General features: G+C 42.7%; 6 protein-coding genes across 6 annotated transcripts; 4 read left to right on the top strand and 2 right to left on the bottom strand.

Annotated features, from left to right (window-relative positions):
* Positions 1–1195: 1195 nt before the first annotated feature.
* On the bottom strand, positions 1196–3118 carry PCYB_142430 (transcription factor; the record flags this gene model as incomplete). The annotated part of the gene is made up of 5 exons (XM_004224714.1): positions 1196–2059; positions 2309–2399; positions 2572–2707; positions 2853–2937; positions 3089–3118. 5 exons carry the CDS (start codon positions 3116–3118, stop codon positions 1196–1198), a joined length of 1206 nt encoding a protein of 401 aa, XP_004224762.1.
* Positions 3119–6003: 2885 nt separating this feature from the next.
* PCYB_142420 (ubiquitin-like protein) lies at positions 6004–6728 on the top strand (the record flags this gene model as incomplete). Its single annotated transcript, XM_004224713.1, has 2 exons — positions 6004–6357; positions 6510–6728. The coding sequence occupies 2 exons, from the start codon at positions 6004–6006 to the stop codon at positions 6726–6728; spliced, it is 573 nt and encodes a 190-aa protein (XP_004224761.1).
* A 1291-nt stretch (positions 6729–8019) lies between these two features.
* On the top strand, positions 8020–9211 carry PCYB_142410 (hypothetical protein). Its single transcript, XM_004224712.1, has 3 exons — positions 8020–8414; positions 8615–8676; positions 8988–9211. Exons 1-3 carry the CDS (start codon positions 8288–8290, stop codon positions 9027–9029), a joined length of 231 nt encoding a protein of 76 aa, XP_004224760.1. The 5' UTR covers positions 8020–8287; the 3' UTR covers positions 9030–9211.
* A 1945-nt stretch (positions 9212–11156) lies between these two features.
* Positions 11157–12422, bottom strand: PCYB_142400 (lipoate-protein ligase; the record flags this gene model as incomplete). The annotated part of the gene is made up of 1 exon (XM_004224711.1): positions 11157–12422. The coding sequence occupies exon 1, from the start codon at positions 12414–12416 to the stop codon at positions 11157–11159; it is 1260 nt and encodes a 419-aa protein (XP_004224759.1). The 5' UTR covers positions 12417–12422.
* A 1376-nt stretch (positions 12423–13798) lies between these two features.
* Positions 13799–15065, top strand: PCYB_142390 (cop-coated vesicle membrane protein p24 precursor; the record flags this gene model as incomplete). The annotated part of the gene is made up of 4 exons (XM_004224710.1): positions 13799–13941; positions 14135–14252; positions 14496–14666; positions 14883–15065. Coding segments are annotated over 4 exons (615 nt in total), but the record flags the coding sequence as incomplete, so codon positions are not given.
* A 1166-nt stretch (positions 15066–16231) lies between these two features.
* PCYB_142380 (hypothetical protein) lies at positions 16232–16820 on the top strand (the record flags this gene model as incomplete). The annotated part of the gene is made up of 2 exons (XM_004224709.1): positions 16232–16388; positions 16606–16820. 2 exons carry the CDS (start codon positions 16232–16234, stop codon positions 16818–16820), a joined length of 372 nt encoding a protein of 123 aa, XP_004224757.1.
* Positions 16821–17173: the final 353 nt, after the last annotated feature.

Raw genomic sequence — 17173 nt, 5'->3', positions numbered from 1 at the left:
CGTTTTTTTTTTTTTTTTCTACAAAAATATGCAACTGTAGTTTGTGTGCTTCCCCAAGAGTGGCACTTTCACCGGCAGTGACTCGTGACGGTGTGACCATTCACACATTCGTCACAGAAAAAAAATGATAACATTTGATAACTCCACTGCTAATCCCTTTTCCTACAAACGTTTCAGTGGAAGGAATATCTCCAAATGGATTGCGATCATCGATGACACACAGACTCCTCGCGGAGAAAATAAAATTTAGGGCTTCTTCCACCCACCGCTACCTTTGTCATTTTCCCTTTTTTTAATAAACTAAATATGAAGGGAATCGTAAGCACACACACACACACACATCCCCTTTTAATGAGAAGAAATATTCCATTAGTTCACCATAATGATGACTTAACTTTTTTGGCACACACCATGATGTTACGGGAAGGTTCGAAAAACACCGTTCATGTGAAACTGTAGCTGTGCGTCCTTCGGGGGGTTGTCTCGTTAGTGATAATATTTTTTTCGCCTGTCCCGTTTTTTCCTACCATGGGTGCATAATATGTGTTCTTTTCATAATGCTCAATGTGGCTAGCTGTGTTGAAACAAGGGGGGGGAGATTTTACTTATTCTCAGTTGATGGTCGCGCCGCAAAAAAAAAAAAAAAAGGCAAACGATAAATGGTGACAACTATAATGGTAATAGCTAATCGTTAGCATCAGTGTAACATATGATAAAAAATGGAACAAATAGGAAATATAAAACGGGATGTATCACCGTGAGGGGTCACGAAAAAAAAAAAAGGAAAAACAGTTTTAAACAGGTGCATGCACATAGATAGGCTGCCTCTACGCATATGTAATCAATGATAGGGGACACCGATGTATATGTGTACTGCATGATTTTTCAGTTCTTAGTTGGTGAACCCTACTGAGAAATGGTTTATGACATATCTTCCCCATTGATTCTGCTTCCTGTGCGGGTACGGATAACAAATAGAGTTTCGGTCGGGGAGTGTGTACCGTGCAGGTTACCGCTGCGCTTGACTAGGCATTTCCCGCCGCTTGGTTGGGGACTTGGGCCACTCTGTTGACCGCTCTGTTGGCCGCTCAGTTGGTCGTTCTGTTGCGTTACTCTGTTGACCGCTCTCTTGGCCACTCTGTTCGCCGCTCTGTTGGCCGCTCTCCTGCTCCAATCAACCGCCAGTAAGCACAACTCACGTATCGAGAATCAAACAGAAGGGACACTGATTCAAATCTTCATGAATGTACAAATCGCAACCGAGACAGAAAATATTTTTGCACTTGGAGCATTGGGACACCTTATCGTAGAGCCTCTTATTGCACGAAACACATACACTAGGCCCATCCTTCTCATTCTTAATTTCAAGAAAAAGCGGAGAACCTTGAAGGTTGTTCGTAATGTGAGACAAATCATGCATCGAAATTAAATGCATCCCACAGACTTTACATTTGGATGGTATCTTACAGGTGTAACTGTTGCAAAAGTTGCATATATAAGTATCGGTGTTTAATTGATTATGACAGGAACACATAATTTGTGTGCTAATTTTTTTCTTTACAGGAAAGCATATATGAATAAGTTGTGGTTCCATTCCACTCATCCACAGAGGGGTCTCCGTGACATTGTTCATTTCGTTCAACAGTGCATTCTTCGTCATGCAGATTTTGTATGCCCCATTTGTCTCCTCACATATGTGTTTAAGTATATGCATTTCTGGAGCAATCGACACGCAGTTTACATGCATGTTATTTTTAACTATTAGGTTTAGAATATTTAGAATATTTTTTTTATCACATGTTCTTATCGACCCATATATTATTAAAATTTCTTTCGTTCCGTAAAGTGGAATGTCTATCAACAAATCGTGTGCAATTTCAAGTCCCTGCTGTAGAGAGGGAGATCCCTGCAGACCCATACTCCTCTCCTTTAGTAGTGCCTTCATAATATCATCCATGTTGGACGTCAGGGGCTGGATTAATTTGGCGGAGCTGTTTTTCAGGGCCACAACTCCGACGTGCCCCACCGGATTTTTGAAGAAGAAATTGGTCAGGAAGCTCTACCAGGGGGGAAAAGGAGAAAGAGTTTATGAGAGATGTGGCACATCACGAGTGAGACAGTACGCTTATTTTTATCCTCAACTTATTTTTATCCCCATACTGTTCATGTGAGGATGTGAGGATGTGATCATGTTATTATGCGATCATGCGATCATGCGACCATCTGATCATGCGCGCCATTCTGAGGTGAAAAACACACAGACGGGGGGTTTCTCTCTCCCCATGAGGTGTCACCACGTCGCTTTTACCTCCACACTCTCGAGGACAACGTTTATCCGGTCAGGCTTGAAGTCCCTCTCTTTCATGCTGCTGGACATGTCGAACAAAATGATTATATGCCTGTGGGGGGATGGACAATAAACGTATGCACTCATATATGTAGAAAGGTACCTTATTACGTATGTTCCCATGGGGAGAGACAATTCCGACGAGTCCATGCCAAACGGACCCACCAATCTGTGGCGAGCTAAAAAATAACCCCCCACCCCTCGTACAGACACGCAGGACGAACCTGAATATTCCTTTCCTCAAAGCGCAGACTTGATTCTTTTTATATTTTTGTTTGCATTTTTCTTCCAAGTTTTCTTGACTCACGTGTTGCAGAATGCCGTTGTTTTCCACCAGCAGGTTCCATGATCGCTCAACGTCTGTAAAGTGGGTGAATTGGCGCCGCGTGTAGAGGTCCAAATGGGGGGCACGCAACTGGCTCGACACGCAGCTTCGATACGCAGCTTCGATACGCAGCTTCGACACAAAACTTCTACACACAGCGGTGCCACTTCCTTTTTGTACCTTGCTCCCAGGTAAACTTGGCGGTTATCTCCTCGAAAACTTCATTTTTATCAAAATCTCGGACAACCTCTTCGACTAAGATGGTCTATTGGGGGTCATAAAAAAAGGGGGTGACATATGTGCATACGTTGGAGAGGATTCTTCTCTCGGGGGAGAGGTCGTACAAAAGCGGAACGGAAAAGTAGCTTGTGTTTGCACATGACGGCAACTCATAATTTGCTCCTTTTTGGACGAACCTTATTTTCGATATTTTTTGACTTGTGCATTTTGTGAATAAAAATCCGCACACGTTCGTTTGATTTCGTCTCGAACAAATGCGTTTTGAAGTTAGCTTTGCTATGCCATAGTATACATCATTTTATGTTTTCCGAGCAATCTGTTGGAGTGATCTGCCTCTCGTGGTACGTATGGCGCACTCGTTTCTACAGTTACGCCTTTGTGCAGCAATGCGTTTATTTTGTTTATTTTGTTTATTTTGCTTTTTTGCTTTTTTGTTTATTTTGCTTTTTTTGCTTTTTTGCTTTTTTTTATTTTTTCCTTCTCCTTCCCCAGCGAAAGGGCAATGTGAGCGATTCCTTCCTTTCACTCGGTTGACAAAAAGAAGGGAACAATTTTGGGAACGCTGTTTGTGCCAACGGAGGGGTACCCATTTAAACCGGGGGGACTGTTCTCCACAATTTTTTTTTTTTTTTATCTTTCCCACTTTTATTTTAGCGAACAAAACGCGTCGAACCATCTTACACGCGATTGTTTCACAAAATGGTAGGCCAATTTTTACCGCTTTTTTTTGAGAAAATAAAAATAACCCTGACTCTCTGTTCTGCCCTCGAGTTGATGACCACATGGTGCAAATGCAACTTACCCGTTTAGCATATCTTCACAAAAAAAAACAATTGTCATGGCTAGCCATTTATATTACGACTAGCCATTCCCGTTGCAGAGTTTTTTTTTTTTTTTAATCGTGCAAGCCAGCAAATCGGTCTAAGATGATCGAAAGAGTACTTAACCCCACGCGAGGTGGGAGAATGTAGCGAACCAGCAAAGGTGATAAGTTGAGATGTCCCCATTTCATGGGATGACACTTTACGCTGGTCACTCCGTTATTTATCATGTGAGCATATTTACTCTTCTTTTTACCTGTTGTCTCAGTTTGACTTTTCAGCTGTGTGACTTTCATATGCTTTGCGGCGGAGTGATGGCCGCTAACGCATGGAAAAGGACAGTTTCATTTTCGCACAAGTAGTGGAAAATCGATGAAGACATGACGAAACTTATAGGAAGAACATCCCACTAAACTTACTTCCCAATGTAACTTTTCCCTTGTCTTGATTTGTGAACAAAAAAGGGACGCAAGGAATGCCACATGTGCGTGCCTTCTTCATTCATTTCTCTCCTTTAAAAGTATCCCCAATTCATGCTACTTCCTTCACACATTTCATATGATAAAAAAAAAAAGGGGGGAGCCCTCCACTCGTGAGAAACATTTAGTAATGCAATTCGGCTGGAAAAGGGATTCCTCAAAATGGTGAAAAGTTTCCTTTTTTTGGTTAAATTTTTTTTTTTTTTTTTTTCCCCTCTTCATAGAAAATTTAAAATGAGTTAAAAAAAAAAAAAAAAAAAAACTCTGCAATTTGTTCAAAATGCAATGCGCTTTGGCCTCCCCTCCTCGTATTTGCCATTTGCATATGCATATGCATAAAATGTGTAAGGGTATGTGCACCTATATTTTTTTTTTTTTTTTGAACTCACAAAAAAAGAAAAATAAATATCACTTCCCGTTGCGATGATAATTTCAAGTGTATTTATCAAAATATGGGGAGCGACAACGTCGGCTAGTGGGCTCCACGGAATTTTTTTCCTTTTCATTTTGCCCACTTCGACGCTTCCCCCTTTGCTATTTTGCGCGTCTTTGCTGTGAAACCCCCCAAGGAGGACACATCAAAAACAACGCCAGGTTCGATGCAGTGAATTTTAAAAGTGACAAAAAAAAAAAAAAGATGCCACTATATGTGATGCACCGTGGCATGGCATGTGGCCCTACGTAGAGCGTGGCCCCGTGCGTAGAAAGGCAAGGGGGCGCTAAAAAAATCCCAGCGCCACGGTACACGGTTCGTCCGTCATGAGGATCGTAAAGCGGATCGTGAAGCAGATCGTAAAATGAATCGTAAAGCGGATCGTAAAATGAATCGTAAAATGAATCGCAAAGCGGATCGTGGAGCGGACCTCCTCGCTGCTCCTATTGCCGCTGTGATTGCCACTCTGAGTGCCACTCTTCTTGTGCCTTTCCTGGGTGGTTCCCTTTTTACCGTGATCTAAACCCGTTAAACCCTTCTTTCAGATATGCTTATTTGGCCCCTATTATAAATATCCCCCCGGGAGAACCCCCAAACGGCTGCAAAATAAAAAGAAAAAAAAAATGTGTAGGAATTTCGAAGATGCACATGCAAGTAGCACAACGAGTGGGGAGCATGATTTCCTTTTTTTAACTCTTGCATGGTGTACAGAACAGGAACTACACAGCTATGCAGAGTTAAGATTGATGGGAAAGCATCATATGCAATACGTCGAAAGCACCATCTGAAACACGTGGGAAGTACCATCTGAAACACGTGGGAAGTACCATCTGAAACACGTCGAAAGCACCATCTACAACACGTCGAAAGCACCATCTGCAACACGTCGGAAGCACCATATGCAACACATCGCATTATTTATTTTTCTTCCTTTACAAACTAATCACTTAAGAGTAGACGTGCCGTGAAAGGGAGTACGTCGAGAGGGTTGGCATTTTAATGAGATGCATTTTAGAACATCTTCATTTTGAGGGCGCGGGAAAAGTGGGCCCACCGTTGTCGCCTCGCTGTAACGGCATAACCGCATAACCACATAACCGCACCGTGTGGTGCACTTTGCTTTGACCACACGTTTGTGCGACTGAGTGGTAATAAAAAAGGGTTCATTTTGCTTCCCTTTTTGCTTCCCTTTTGCTTCACCTTTTCCCCCCAGCAGCGGTGCGTCTGTTTTTGAGGGCAGATTATCCAAAGGGACGCGGTATTCCCAGTTCCCACCAACGGAAATACCAAGGCGTCATTCGCGTGTGTACCTTTACCCACATCCCTCTGCATGCGTTTATGCTTGCCCCCCGGCCGAGATGCTCAACACCATCGGAGAAGAAGCTTCCACCCCAGTAATGGAGGACCTTACGGAGATATGCGAACACAGTAGTAACGAAGAAGCAAACGTAGTTTACATAAAGGGTTCAAATAATTTTGTAAAAAAAGTGGAGTATGAAGAAGATGAGACAATTCGGGATGTCCTTACACGGAATGGGATCCTTAATGAACAGGATGGTTTTCTATACCAAATTAGAAACCAACTAATGGATCTTGATAAAACCTTTGCACACTATAAAATTTGTTCAGGTGAAATTATCTACATTTTGCCTGAACCTGCACCGCTGCCTTATTTGATTTATTTATTCCATCAGAAGTCCGGGAAGGTGCATGTAAGTTGGGGTTACTCGGTTGTGCAGAATATATCGCGGGGTCACTCGTTAATACAAATTCCTGCGGTACTACATGAACATGTTCTGAGTCGCCACCTTAACTTAACACACATCGGCTTCTCCCTTTTCCTCGATGCAATTTTCCCACGCAGTGCATCGAACTCAGCCACATGGATTCAGTCGACCTGCTGCACAAACAAGTAGAGAAATTTTTGCAAATAAAAGAAGAGAATCAGATACTGATATATGGTGGCAAGTGCTTGAATAACACGAAGACGTTAAAGGAGGAGCAAATGTGCAGGGAGAGCCTAGTCACCATACTGGACAAAAGGGACATACCCGAGATAGAAACTGGGGCCGATGGGGTGTGAAGTGTGGTGGAAGTACGTGGGGTGGAAGCACGTGGGGTGGAAGCACGTGGGGTGGAAGTACGTGCGCGGTGTGAAGTAGCGTGGGCGTGCGTGCGGGGTGTGCAGTGCCGTGGGCGTACGTGTCCGATGCACCCCTTGGGTGATGGCCCTGCGCGCCGCAGAACAGCGAAAAGGTGTAAGGCAAAGATGAGAAGCATTAATTGTGAGGCGAAAAAAGAAAGGTAGTAATCGTACGGCAAAATTGAGAGCAATAATTTTGAAACGAAACAGATAGAGCAAAGTACAAAGTGCTGCTTGAGGACAGGTCGGGGAAACCGATTCTTTTCTATGTGAGGAAAAAAAATCTCGCTGAACGTAATTTTTTTCTCACTCTGTACGTGCCCGTGTCCCCCTCCACATATACCGCCTTTTTTTTTTTTTTTTCCTTTTTAAGTATAAAACTTCTTTTTCTTTTTAAGTCCTACATGCGGCAAAAGCGAGAAAAAAAAAAAAAAAAAAAAAAATAGGGAACATGTGCAGCTCGCTGTGCTTTGTCCTTCTCCCCCGTTTCGCCGCCAAAAAAAAATTGTGCGTTGTTTTCAATTGTAAAGGTATGGTATTATTTGGCACAGATTTTGTCCTTTTGCGCGACGTTTTTCTCAGCTGGAAAAAAATACGCACTGAGTGGGAGCTACGAAGTGGATGTCCCCGATTACACTTCACGGTGGAATAACTAAATTGAAGGGGGGAAAAAAAAAAAATTAATCCCGCATGGGGTCACACTTACAATTTGTTCAATGCCCCTCAGTAAATGAGTTCTCCGCTGTTGGTTAATTTTCCCTTCGTCATTTTGATGGGCACAGTCGTTTTGGCTGACTGATTTTGGGTCTTCCCATGAACGAAGGGGCCCCGACGTGGAAGCAAAACAGCGGAGGTAGAGCGGTTTGGTTTGGGGGGGAAAACAAAATTACAGACATGGAAAAAAATGACGAAGTGGCGAAGTAGCCAAATGACGAAGTGGCCAAGTAACCAAATGACGAAGTGGGAAGGATATACTCCCGTGTATATGAGAGAATTCCCCCGGATGTTGTCCCCAGGCCATAGGCTCTCGCAGGCGCATGTGCGCATATGTTCATGTACGTTCTTTTTTTTTCCTTGCCCTGGCGTGATAGTACACCCACGCGGAAACCATTTTGAAAAAAAAAAAAAAAAAGAAGAGGAATAGGAATAAGGATAGGAATAGGGAAACGATATCGAGGAATAAATTTTGGAAAATCTGGCCATTCCAAATTTTTAAATAAGCTGAAAAAGCGCAAACAAGTTGAGAGGGAGATGGTAAGAAGCGCTTTTTATGCTTCTGCACAATGTTTATACATGTTACGTACGCGTGCGAAAGAACGATTAACGGATGATTATAGCTACATTAAAGAGGGGAGAAGAAAATCACCTGACTTGGTCATACAAAAAAATTATTGATATATAAAAATATTCCAGTAGAGGCTAGGCGCCACATTTTATTCCCAAGGGGACTCAGAAATATGCCTTAACGATAAAAGGAGGAAAGTACATACTTCAGCATTATGATGAAAAGCTATTTATCGGAGGAAGATAAACTGAAGTTAACGATAAAAAAAAACTACTTGGAGAGAGATGCCATTAAAACGAAAATTTTGAACTACCTGAATAGGTTGTCGTACCTGTGCTCAGGTATGTACGGCATAGCAAAGCTGAGGGAGGGGGGGATTTTCCTGAAAAAACGTGCCACCACCACTCCAGGGGATCTTCCCCCCCTCAGTTTGTTCGTTCGGAATTTGTTCCCATCTGCAGCTTTGGCGGATTAACTCGTTTTCATATTGTCCTATGTTGTTCTTGCTGTTCCCATTTTGGTATATTTTTTTTTTTTTAAGATGACAAGGAGGAGCTTAACAGAAGGGAAAGACAGAAGCGGGGATTCTTCGGGGAGAACTTGGTAAGCGCGCACATTTGGTGTGGTGTTTTTCGCGCACCCTTTTGGAACAACTCATTTCTCCATGTTGGCATGGGGTTCCATCGAGGAAAGACAAACTTCCCACGGCTCTGCAAAAATTGGGGGGAACCAACCTTCCTATTCTGAGGTGGAACCTCTCTCCCCTCAGCCAGCCCTACAAAGCGTTAAAGAAAAATGTCACCTGGCCAACGCATCGGCTGCGCCACGTTTTGCAATTTTTTGCAATTTTATGCAACTTTATGCTTTTTTTTGACATTGTTCCGATTTTTGCCATTTTTCCGCTCCATTTTTAGGAGTACTTTCCCGAATTCAGGGTAGAGAAGCGGGTAAGTTAAGAAGGCAGTGGGAGGGCTTGTGCGTATAAGCGTAGACCGCCCATAGCTTGCATGCACATCCATCGGTTGCTGGCTACGTAAGAATAAACGCTTTCCTTGCACCAACTTTTTTGCAGCCCAAGCTAGAGGAAGATGAGACGACTGTGACGAGAAACAGGAGGCTTCTGCAAGTGGGGCTATTTGAGCACCTGAAAAAAGCGAAGGATGCCCTGGAACAAGAAAAAAGCAACGAAACGGTTATCAGGCAACAAATGCAAAATAAAAGAGTGGAACAGAAATTACAGGAAGAAAAAAAAAAATTTGAAAAACACCAACTTGATGATATAGAAAAAAAAATAATTACACACATTAAGGAAATAAAAACTGTAGACTCTCACATAAAAACAGATGAAGCAAAATTGATGAAATTAAATTTAATTAATCATTACGAGAAAATGAAAAATTTTATTAGTACGAATTGCCAGCCAACAATTTTTTGGTGTCCTTTTAAATTTAACTCCAAAACAGAAATGCTGCAAAAGGAGACTGAAAATTTTATTAGAAAAAAAATCGACGCTATTAAGGAATCGAATTATGAGGTGGACTTTGAGGAAGAGCCTTGGCTGCGCCAGTTTCAAAACTTGAAGGAAATTCTGCGCAGACGCAACAGGGGAGAGGGAGAAGCGGCGGTAGCGAAGGACGCGGTGGACCACGCGGGTGAGGCAGGCGAGGCAGAAGAAGAAGGCGAGGCAGGCGAGGAAAACGAGAAGGACAAGGAAAACGAGAAAGACGAGAAAGACGAGGAAAACGAGGAAGACTTGGAAGACGAGGAAAACGAGAAGGACAAGGAAAACGAGGAAGACGAGGAAGACGTGGCGGGAAAGAAATCCCCCAGTGGAAGCCACTACAGTGAGGAGAAAGAAGAAGACACGCAGGGCACCCCCAAGAAAAGCACCAGTAACGACTCCGAAGTGAACACCTTCCAAAAAGGTAATACCTGCCCTGGAGGGGAGAGTAAAAGCAGCGATGAATTTTACCCGGAGAGCACCGGCGATGAGGACTTGAAATGTAGGGAGGCGCGCGAGGAGAACGAGGCGAACGAGGCGCATGGCGCGGATGGGGCAGGGGAGCCAAACGAGACGAACGAGACGATCGAATTGGATGAAGTGAACGTGACGAACGAAACGAACGAAGCGAACGAGACGAACGAGACGATCGAAATGGATGAAGCGAATGTGACGAACGAGGCGAACGAGGCGAACGAGGCGAATGTGACGAACGAGACGAACGAGGCGAATGTGACGAACGAGACGAGCGAGGCGAATGTCACGAATGAAACGGTCGATGACAATGACGCCCCTGGGGAAGACGCGCACGCGGTTGAGAAAAATGCCGGGAAAAAAAGAAGGGGAAGGCCCAAAAAAAAAGGGAGGTGAAAGGCTAGGGGAAAGTCAGGCGGGTTTCCCGTGGGGGGCTCACAGGTCGCAATGGAAAATGCACATAAATGTATAAATAAATACATATACTTGACATGGAATTTTCCCATGTGGGCGGAAACGAAAGGCCCATCGCGTCGGAGGCGGAAGCACGCAGCATAAGTGTAGCAGCAGCAGTAGCAGTAGCAACGGCGACAGCGGTGGTGGTATGGAATGCGCGCGAAGCGCTCGTCGGGCCATTCACATGCACTTGCCGTTTTTAACCAAAACGCCATTCCCCCACTGCTTCTTTTTAATGTTTACGATTTTTTTTTTTTTTTTTGTACTTAGCTTTTTTAATTCGTATATGATAAGTTACAAACACGTGCACGAATAAATGTGCGCGCATTTTTTTTTTTTTGTAACTCGCCTTTGCGCGCAAGCGTATGTAGGGAGCAGGAGGAGGGGTGTAGTTTACAGTATAATGTCAAACTAGGTGGAATAAATACGCTGCGGTTGATTAAATCGGAGGGAGGGATCTGCTGGCGGCAGAGTACCACATGCTCACTGTTCATATGTGTAATAATGCGGGACGGGGGCACGATGGGCCCCACTAAGACACACCCCGTGGGTGATGCTGACTCTTGGGCAAAAAAGAAGCCTCACAAAAGCACAGCTTTGCTTTCCGTGCGCACGTCACAAAGCACACCCCAGCGCGAACGAGATTCACCTCTCAAAGTTCCTGCAAAATCCACTCGGTAATTTCCGCCAGGGTGTCCTTATTCTCCACTTGCAAATCGCGTAAAAAAGAAGCAACGCTGTCCTTCGAATACTTAACATCGTTGTTAAAAATAAATTTTAACTGTTCCACTAAGTTGACGTCAAGGCAGTCAGAAAAAATATTTCCATCTTTAATCATCCCATTCGATACGTTAAAAAAAACTTCGAACTTTCCAAAATTGAATTGTTTACATAGTCGGTTTTGAAACTTGGGAGTTTTCCCATAGCACCAATCCCAATCCTTGAGCAGATTAAAATATTTTAGAAATTCTGGATTTTTCGTAATGCTTTCATTTGTGTCTATGTAATGGATATTAAAATGGTTTGAAATGGGTGACGAGTTGTCGATTAAATTGTCTAGGTTCTTTTCCCTTTCGTTGAGGTTCCCGCTGAGATTCGTGTGCGACTGTTCGGATGGAGTGGCACCCTTGTCCCCACCAGTGTAGTCTTCTACATTTAGCGTAGCAGCGTGGTTCGCTTCTCCCTCCTCGTTGGACACCCCATTTTTGTAAAACGCTTGAAATTCCTTAATCAGCGCGCAGCATAAATTCTGGCAAGTAATGTTCGGATTTATCTCCTTCAAGTTTATGGTCCGCGCATTGACACTAGACACTCCATGTTTTATATATTTGATCTTATCCGGAGTTAAATATCTTTTTAAAACGTCCTTCTCTAGGTTCACCATTATAGTCCCGTGGTGTAGAAACACATTTTTTATTTTCTTAAATGCAGAACCTGAGCATTTTCGATCATTTACAATTATGTCATTTCTTCCTTGCTTTTGTGCATCAATGGCAAAGTGCTTTTTCAAAGTTTTTGAAATTATGGAAAAATTGTTATCTGTATTTAGAGTATTATTCAAAAAAGTGAAACAAAGATTTTGTAAATCATGGTATACTGCTCCTCCTCCTGTGAATCGACGAGCCACAATGACATTATCTTCTTTTATATTTTCTAAATTGCATTCACTCCAAATGTTTTGATTCTTTCCGATTATAATCGATCTGTTGTTTCTCCATAAAAACAAAACAGGGTCATCATACTTTTCAATTGTATTCACATTTAAGTGTTTCAACAAATCGCTGTAATTATTTAGTAGGAAATTTTCTAGGGATAAATTAAAATGTATATTTTGGTTGTTCGAAATGAGGATTAGTGGGTTCACGTTCTTCTTCCTTTCTGATGAGTACCACCTTTTCAGGGCCACATTCATTCGTTGCTTCATCTTGCAGGGTTATTGGTCTCGCTTTGGTATGCACGTGAGTCAGGTATGCATATGGGTGAGGTATGCACGTGAGTCAGGTATGCATATGGGTGAGGTATGCACATGGGTGAGGTATGCACATGGGTGAGGTATGCATATGGCTGAGGTATGCACATGCGTGCTTCGCTTTGTAGAGAAGTTGCAGTTGCGGTGGATCTTCTGCTGTGGAAAGCCGTTGTCGTGGGTTCTCCGCGGGGGTTCTTTCGCTGCTTCACCGTTGCGCGCTCCGTTTCATTTTATGTTAATTTGGTTTGCTATGCTGCGCTTTGCTATGCTGCGCTTTTCTTTGCTATACTATATTTGCTATGTTCGTTTTGCCTTACTTTTCCTGTTGCATTTTTCTTCATTTTTGAAAAGTGGTTCCCTATGCGTGCTTCGCGTTGCCCCTTGACCGACTTGCACCGGTGTGCCAACGTGGCTACCACGCAGGTCCGGGATGGGCGCCACGGATGCATGGTAGTACTAACTGGTCATTCTGGGGCAGCTAGCAGGCGAAAGGGCGAATGAACGTATGAGCGTATGAGGGTATTCCATTCCCCACAGTTCGGGGGTGCACAACGCGCTTGCCCTATGCTACTGCGTTAAACTGTATCGGGGGAAAAGCTACATAATAAATGAATGCGCATCTCAGGCTAAATAAACTGCCGTGCAAATCCGCCGCGCCGATGTTCACATAAAAAGTTCTCTGTTTCACCGTTTCTCGCGGACTTTCATTTTAATGCCCCCTCACATGTACCATTACAGTGTAACATTTTTTTTTTTTTTTTTTCTATTTTGTAAAAATGCGTTACATACTTCGCAGGAACGCATGACGAATGCAAGTGCAGCATTGTCACTGGGTAGTCTGCCAATCAGTTAATCATAAAATTAGTTGACTTTTGTTTGTTTTTTTTTTTTTTTTTTTTTTGACCAGTTTGTGCTGCTTGTTCGTGTATTCACTTTTTGAGTGAGATTTTCTTTTTTTTTCAACACAGCTAGTTTATGTGTGGTTACGCACGATCACGTTTGTTTGCGCGTTTGTAAAGGAAGGCACTGGGATTTATTAGGGGCATAGCTAAATTCAGTTCACCCCTTTATCGCAGCAGCAGCGTGGAAGGCGCGGGTGCATACGTATGCGCACACGCACATTTGGGGGGTACACACCTCTTAGGGGAATTGAAACAGGAGCCACGGGAATTAGGGTGCCATCGCGCAGGCGTGGGAGCCCCCATACGTGCATACACACGAACATATATATATGTACATATATATATACATACCTATTCTATTCATATGTGCATGTATACACACATGTGCGCGTATGTGACAAGACAAGCACGTGAAGTGAAAAAATGGCCTTTTTGAAAAGCCCTGTTGCTGTGTTACTCCTGCTGGTGTTGCTATCGCTCGTAGCGCGCTGCACCCACTTTATCGTAGGTCCTCTGGAGAAGGATTGCCTTCACTTCCGAGTTGACAAAAATAACGTCATTGTTGGGTAGGCGCGAGGGCTGAATTTTTTTTTCGCCTGTCCAACCGAGGCGTGGCGTGGGCATATATATGTGTGATGGTACACACGTAATCACACATGTATACAGTGGTAGACATATGCAAGTATAATCCTACTTAAGATATCATACTCGATGGTAGACACGTGAGCGCGCCCACCATTACCCCCCCGCCTCTATCAGGTCGTATGAAATAATCGACAAGAACGCATTGTGTTTAATGTACATAGTCAACGCAAATGACAAAAAAAGGGAGAAAATTTTCAAGTCGAATAATGTACAGGACAAGTTCGAGATAAAGGTGAGTAAATCGAAAGCACGGAAAGTTTCAAATGATTATTCATTTTGAAAACGTTTTACTGTGCTGTTTGCATCCGTTTGGTAGGCGGAGCAGAGTGCAAAAGTGTGTCCACGAGGGGAGAGATATTCATATACGTGCCCACTTGTGTGTGTACGGATGTACGTATACACATTTGATATACAAGAACAACTTTCGTGTTAATTTATTTTTCCCCTTTTCACCTGAACAAATCACAAAATGAAGGTTGCAAAGGCTGGCACCTATTCCTTCTGCTACGAGAACAAGAAAAAAGCAGAAATAACAGTAATGTTTACTTTGAGGGTGAAAGAAAGCCACGATGCTGTCGACGCGGAGTTGGGTACAGCAGATGATGTACAAAAAATAAATAACGAAGCATCCCAGTTGTATGAACAAGTAAGGCAAATTTGAAATTACTTAAGCATTTTTTTTACCTGACTTGTTCATTTTTTTTTTTTTTTCTTCTTCCTTTTTTGTACACCATTGTGTGTGCATGTTTATTTTTTTTCTTCATTTTTATGTGTGCGTCTACATAAACATGTAACATTTGTTTTTCCCTTTTTTTGGCAATCACGTTATTATCACTTCTCATTCCCCCTTCCCTGTTGTTAGTTTTTTGAAGTCCTTGAAGAGCAAGAAAAAATGATGGAGACGACAGACTTGTACAAGCAATTTAACGAAAAAATGAATTCGAAATTAATTCTGTGGTCAGAAGTACAAATAATACTGCTAATTGTGTTAACCATAATTCATATATTCTACATAAAGTCCTTTTTCGAAATAAAAACCATCGTCTAGTGTGTTTTTTCTCCGCGCGACGACATGTACAGTGTTTCGCGCAGTTTTCGTTCCCATGTATGCCTATGTGCGCTCATAGCAGGTACGCAAGTACACATACACAAATACCTACGCGAATGCATGCACAGGTATGTTTGGCATAAGCACATCTCCATGAATACACGTACACATATGCGCATATTCGTGGAATGTTTCAAACGCGTCTCCCCCGAATTTTGCCCTGAACTGTATCCCATATAAAAACATGTTTTTGTATTATAGCTTTTGAAAAACTTTAATTTTTTCCTGTGATTTTTAAAAACATTTTTCCGAACTGGTGAAATGGAGGCATAGCATAGTGGGGTCGTATGGCGACAAAAGATGGATCTGTTTTGTGCCAGCAATGGGAAAAAAAAAATATATAAAATAAAATAATAAAAGAGGTGGAAGATGATATGACGCAAATTTGGTTAAGCTCCACCGTGTCAAGCGATTAAAAATCAATTGCTACACCTGCATGGGAAAAGAACCAGCTTACAATTCCTGTGATGGATTCGATTCTTCCATAAAGGGCGTACACCAACGTAGGCAATTTTTTCCTTGACAGATATGAAAAATGCTTTATCTGTGCATCTCCCAATTTTTTTTCATAGTTTGTAAGTAAAAAAAAAAAAAAAACTTTTTCCCAAAAATTAAGCTTTTTTTTTTTTTTTTTGTCGCGAAATGCGCATGTAAATTTTTCTTTTCTTTCTTAAATTTGGAACAAGTTAAAAACTTCCTTTCGAAAGCAATTCCAGATTTGCATCGTCTAATGTGTTTAAGTTGAGAGGCGGAAAAATAGAATTCCCTATTTGGTTCGCGCTTTGGTGCTTGGTGTTTGGCGTTCGGCCTTCAACACATCGCATATGTCATTTGTGGTGAGCATTTCGTGTTTGTAGCCAGTGTTTCTCATTTACGGCGAGCGTTTCTCATTTGTGGTCAGCCTAACCCATTTTTGGCAATCGTTTCTCATTTCTCATTTGTGGTCAGCCTAACCCATTTTTGGCAATCGTTTCTCATTTCCCATTTGTGGTCAGCCTAACCCATTTTTGGCAATCGTTGCTCATTTCCCATTTTTGGCCACCAGTTTGCATTCATCGCACCCCGCCGGTCTCCCAAGCATTCGAGAAGCACACGAGATTATAATGGTACCTGCACTCGCCAGAAAAGTTTTTGTCAAAAATAAACTAAATGACAATGTTACCATTAAAATAAAGTACATGTGTAGGAAGAAATTTGCCGGCGTAAAATTCTTAGATGGAAATAGAACGGCCGATGAGTCCATATACTTTAAGAAGGAAGGTACAACTCGCCCCATCTGCACTTGAACATACGTGTTGGTGTGGAGACTCTTCATACGTGGATATATGCTCACAGAGGTGTTCCTCCTTATATGGCAAAGTTCCCGTAGTATGGAGAATCCATATGTGAGTCCCCCTTTAGGTGCATTTTTCCCCCCCCTTTTTACGTGCATTTCATTTGTACTTTTTCCTCATCCCTTTGGACCCTTTTTCCTTAGATGAAGCTTTACTAAAAAACTTACTCAAGAATAACCCTGACCTGAACCCAGAATTTAATTTCACCGATGCTGAGAGTGGGATTAACAGTTTGTCGAATGATCTCTGTATGGTGTTTTCAAAGCATGGCATAAAAGGCTTAAACAACAGTGAAGCAATTAGAGACGTCATTAAAGTGTTTGAGTTGAATGGATACAGGAAGGTGCTCGATCAGTGATGCTTTTCTTTTAAGAGGTAGATGCGCGGGGGTAGCGAAGCTTCACAGATTTGGGGGGCACCCCAGTGGAGGGCGCGGTCGCGGTTGCAGTCGCATTCTCCGTTGCAGTCTACGTTGCAGTCGCAGTCTCCGTTGTGTAAATTTCACACCCGTTCAGCTTGAATTGGGGATAAACTGGAGCGCAACGGGGGCACATTTTTCCGTACGCAGAAACACCCACACACACTGCCGCGGTGGAGGAAGCCCTTCCAACAAATTCTGCATAGCCACTCGTGCCTGATCGACACACATGGTGAGAAAAACCTCTCATTCGAAAAGGCCTGTCTCCCGAGGAAACCGCAGAACGGTGGAGC

This window comes from Plasmodium cynomolgi, chromosome 14 (assembly GCF_000321355.1).
Source record: "Plasmodium cynomolgi strain B DNA, chromosome 14, whole genome shotgun sequence".
NCBI classification, from domain to species: Eukaryota; Apicomplexa; class Aconoidasida; order Haemosporida; family Plasmodiidae; genus Plasmodium; species Plasmodium cynomolgi.
The sequence above is the reverse complement of the archived record's forward strand: the minus strand, read 5'-3'. Positions and strand labels throughout refer to the sequence as shown.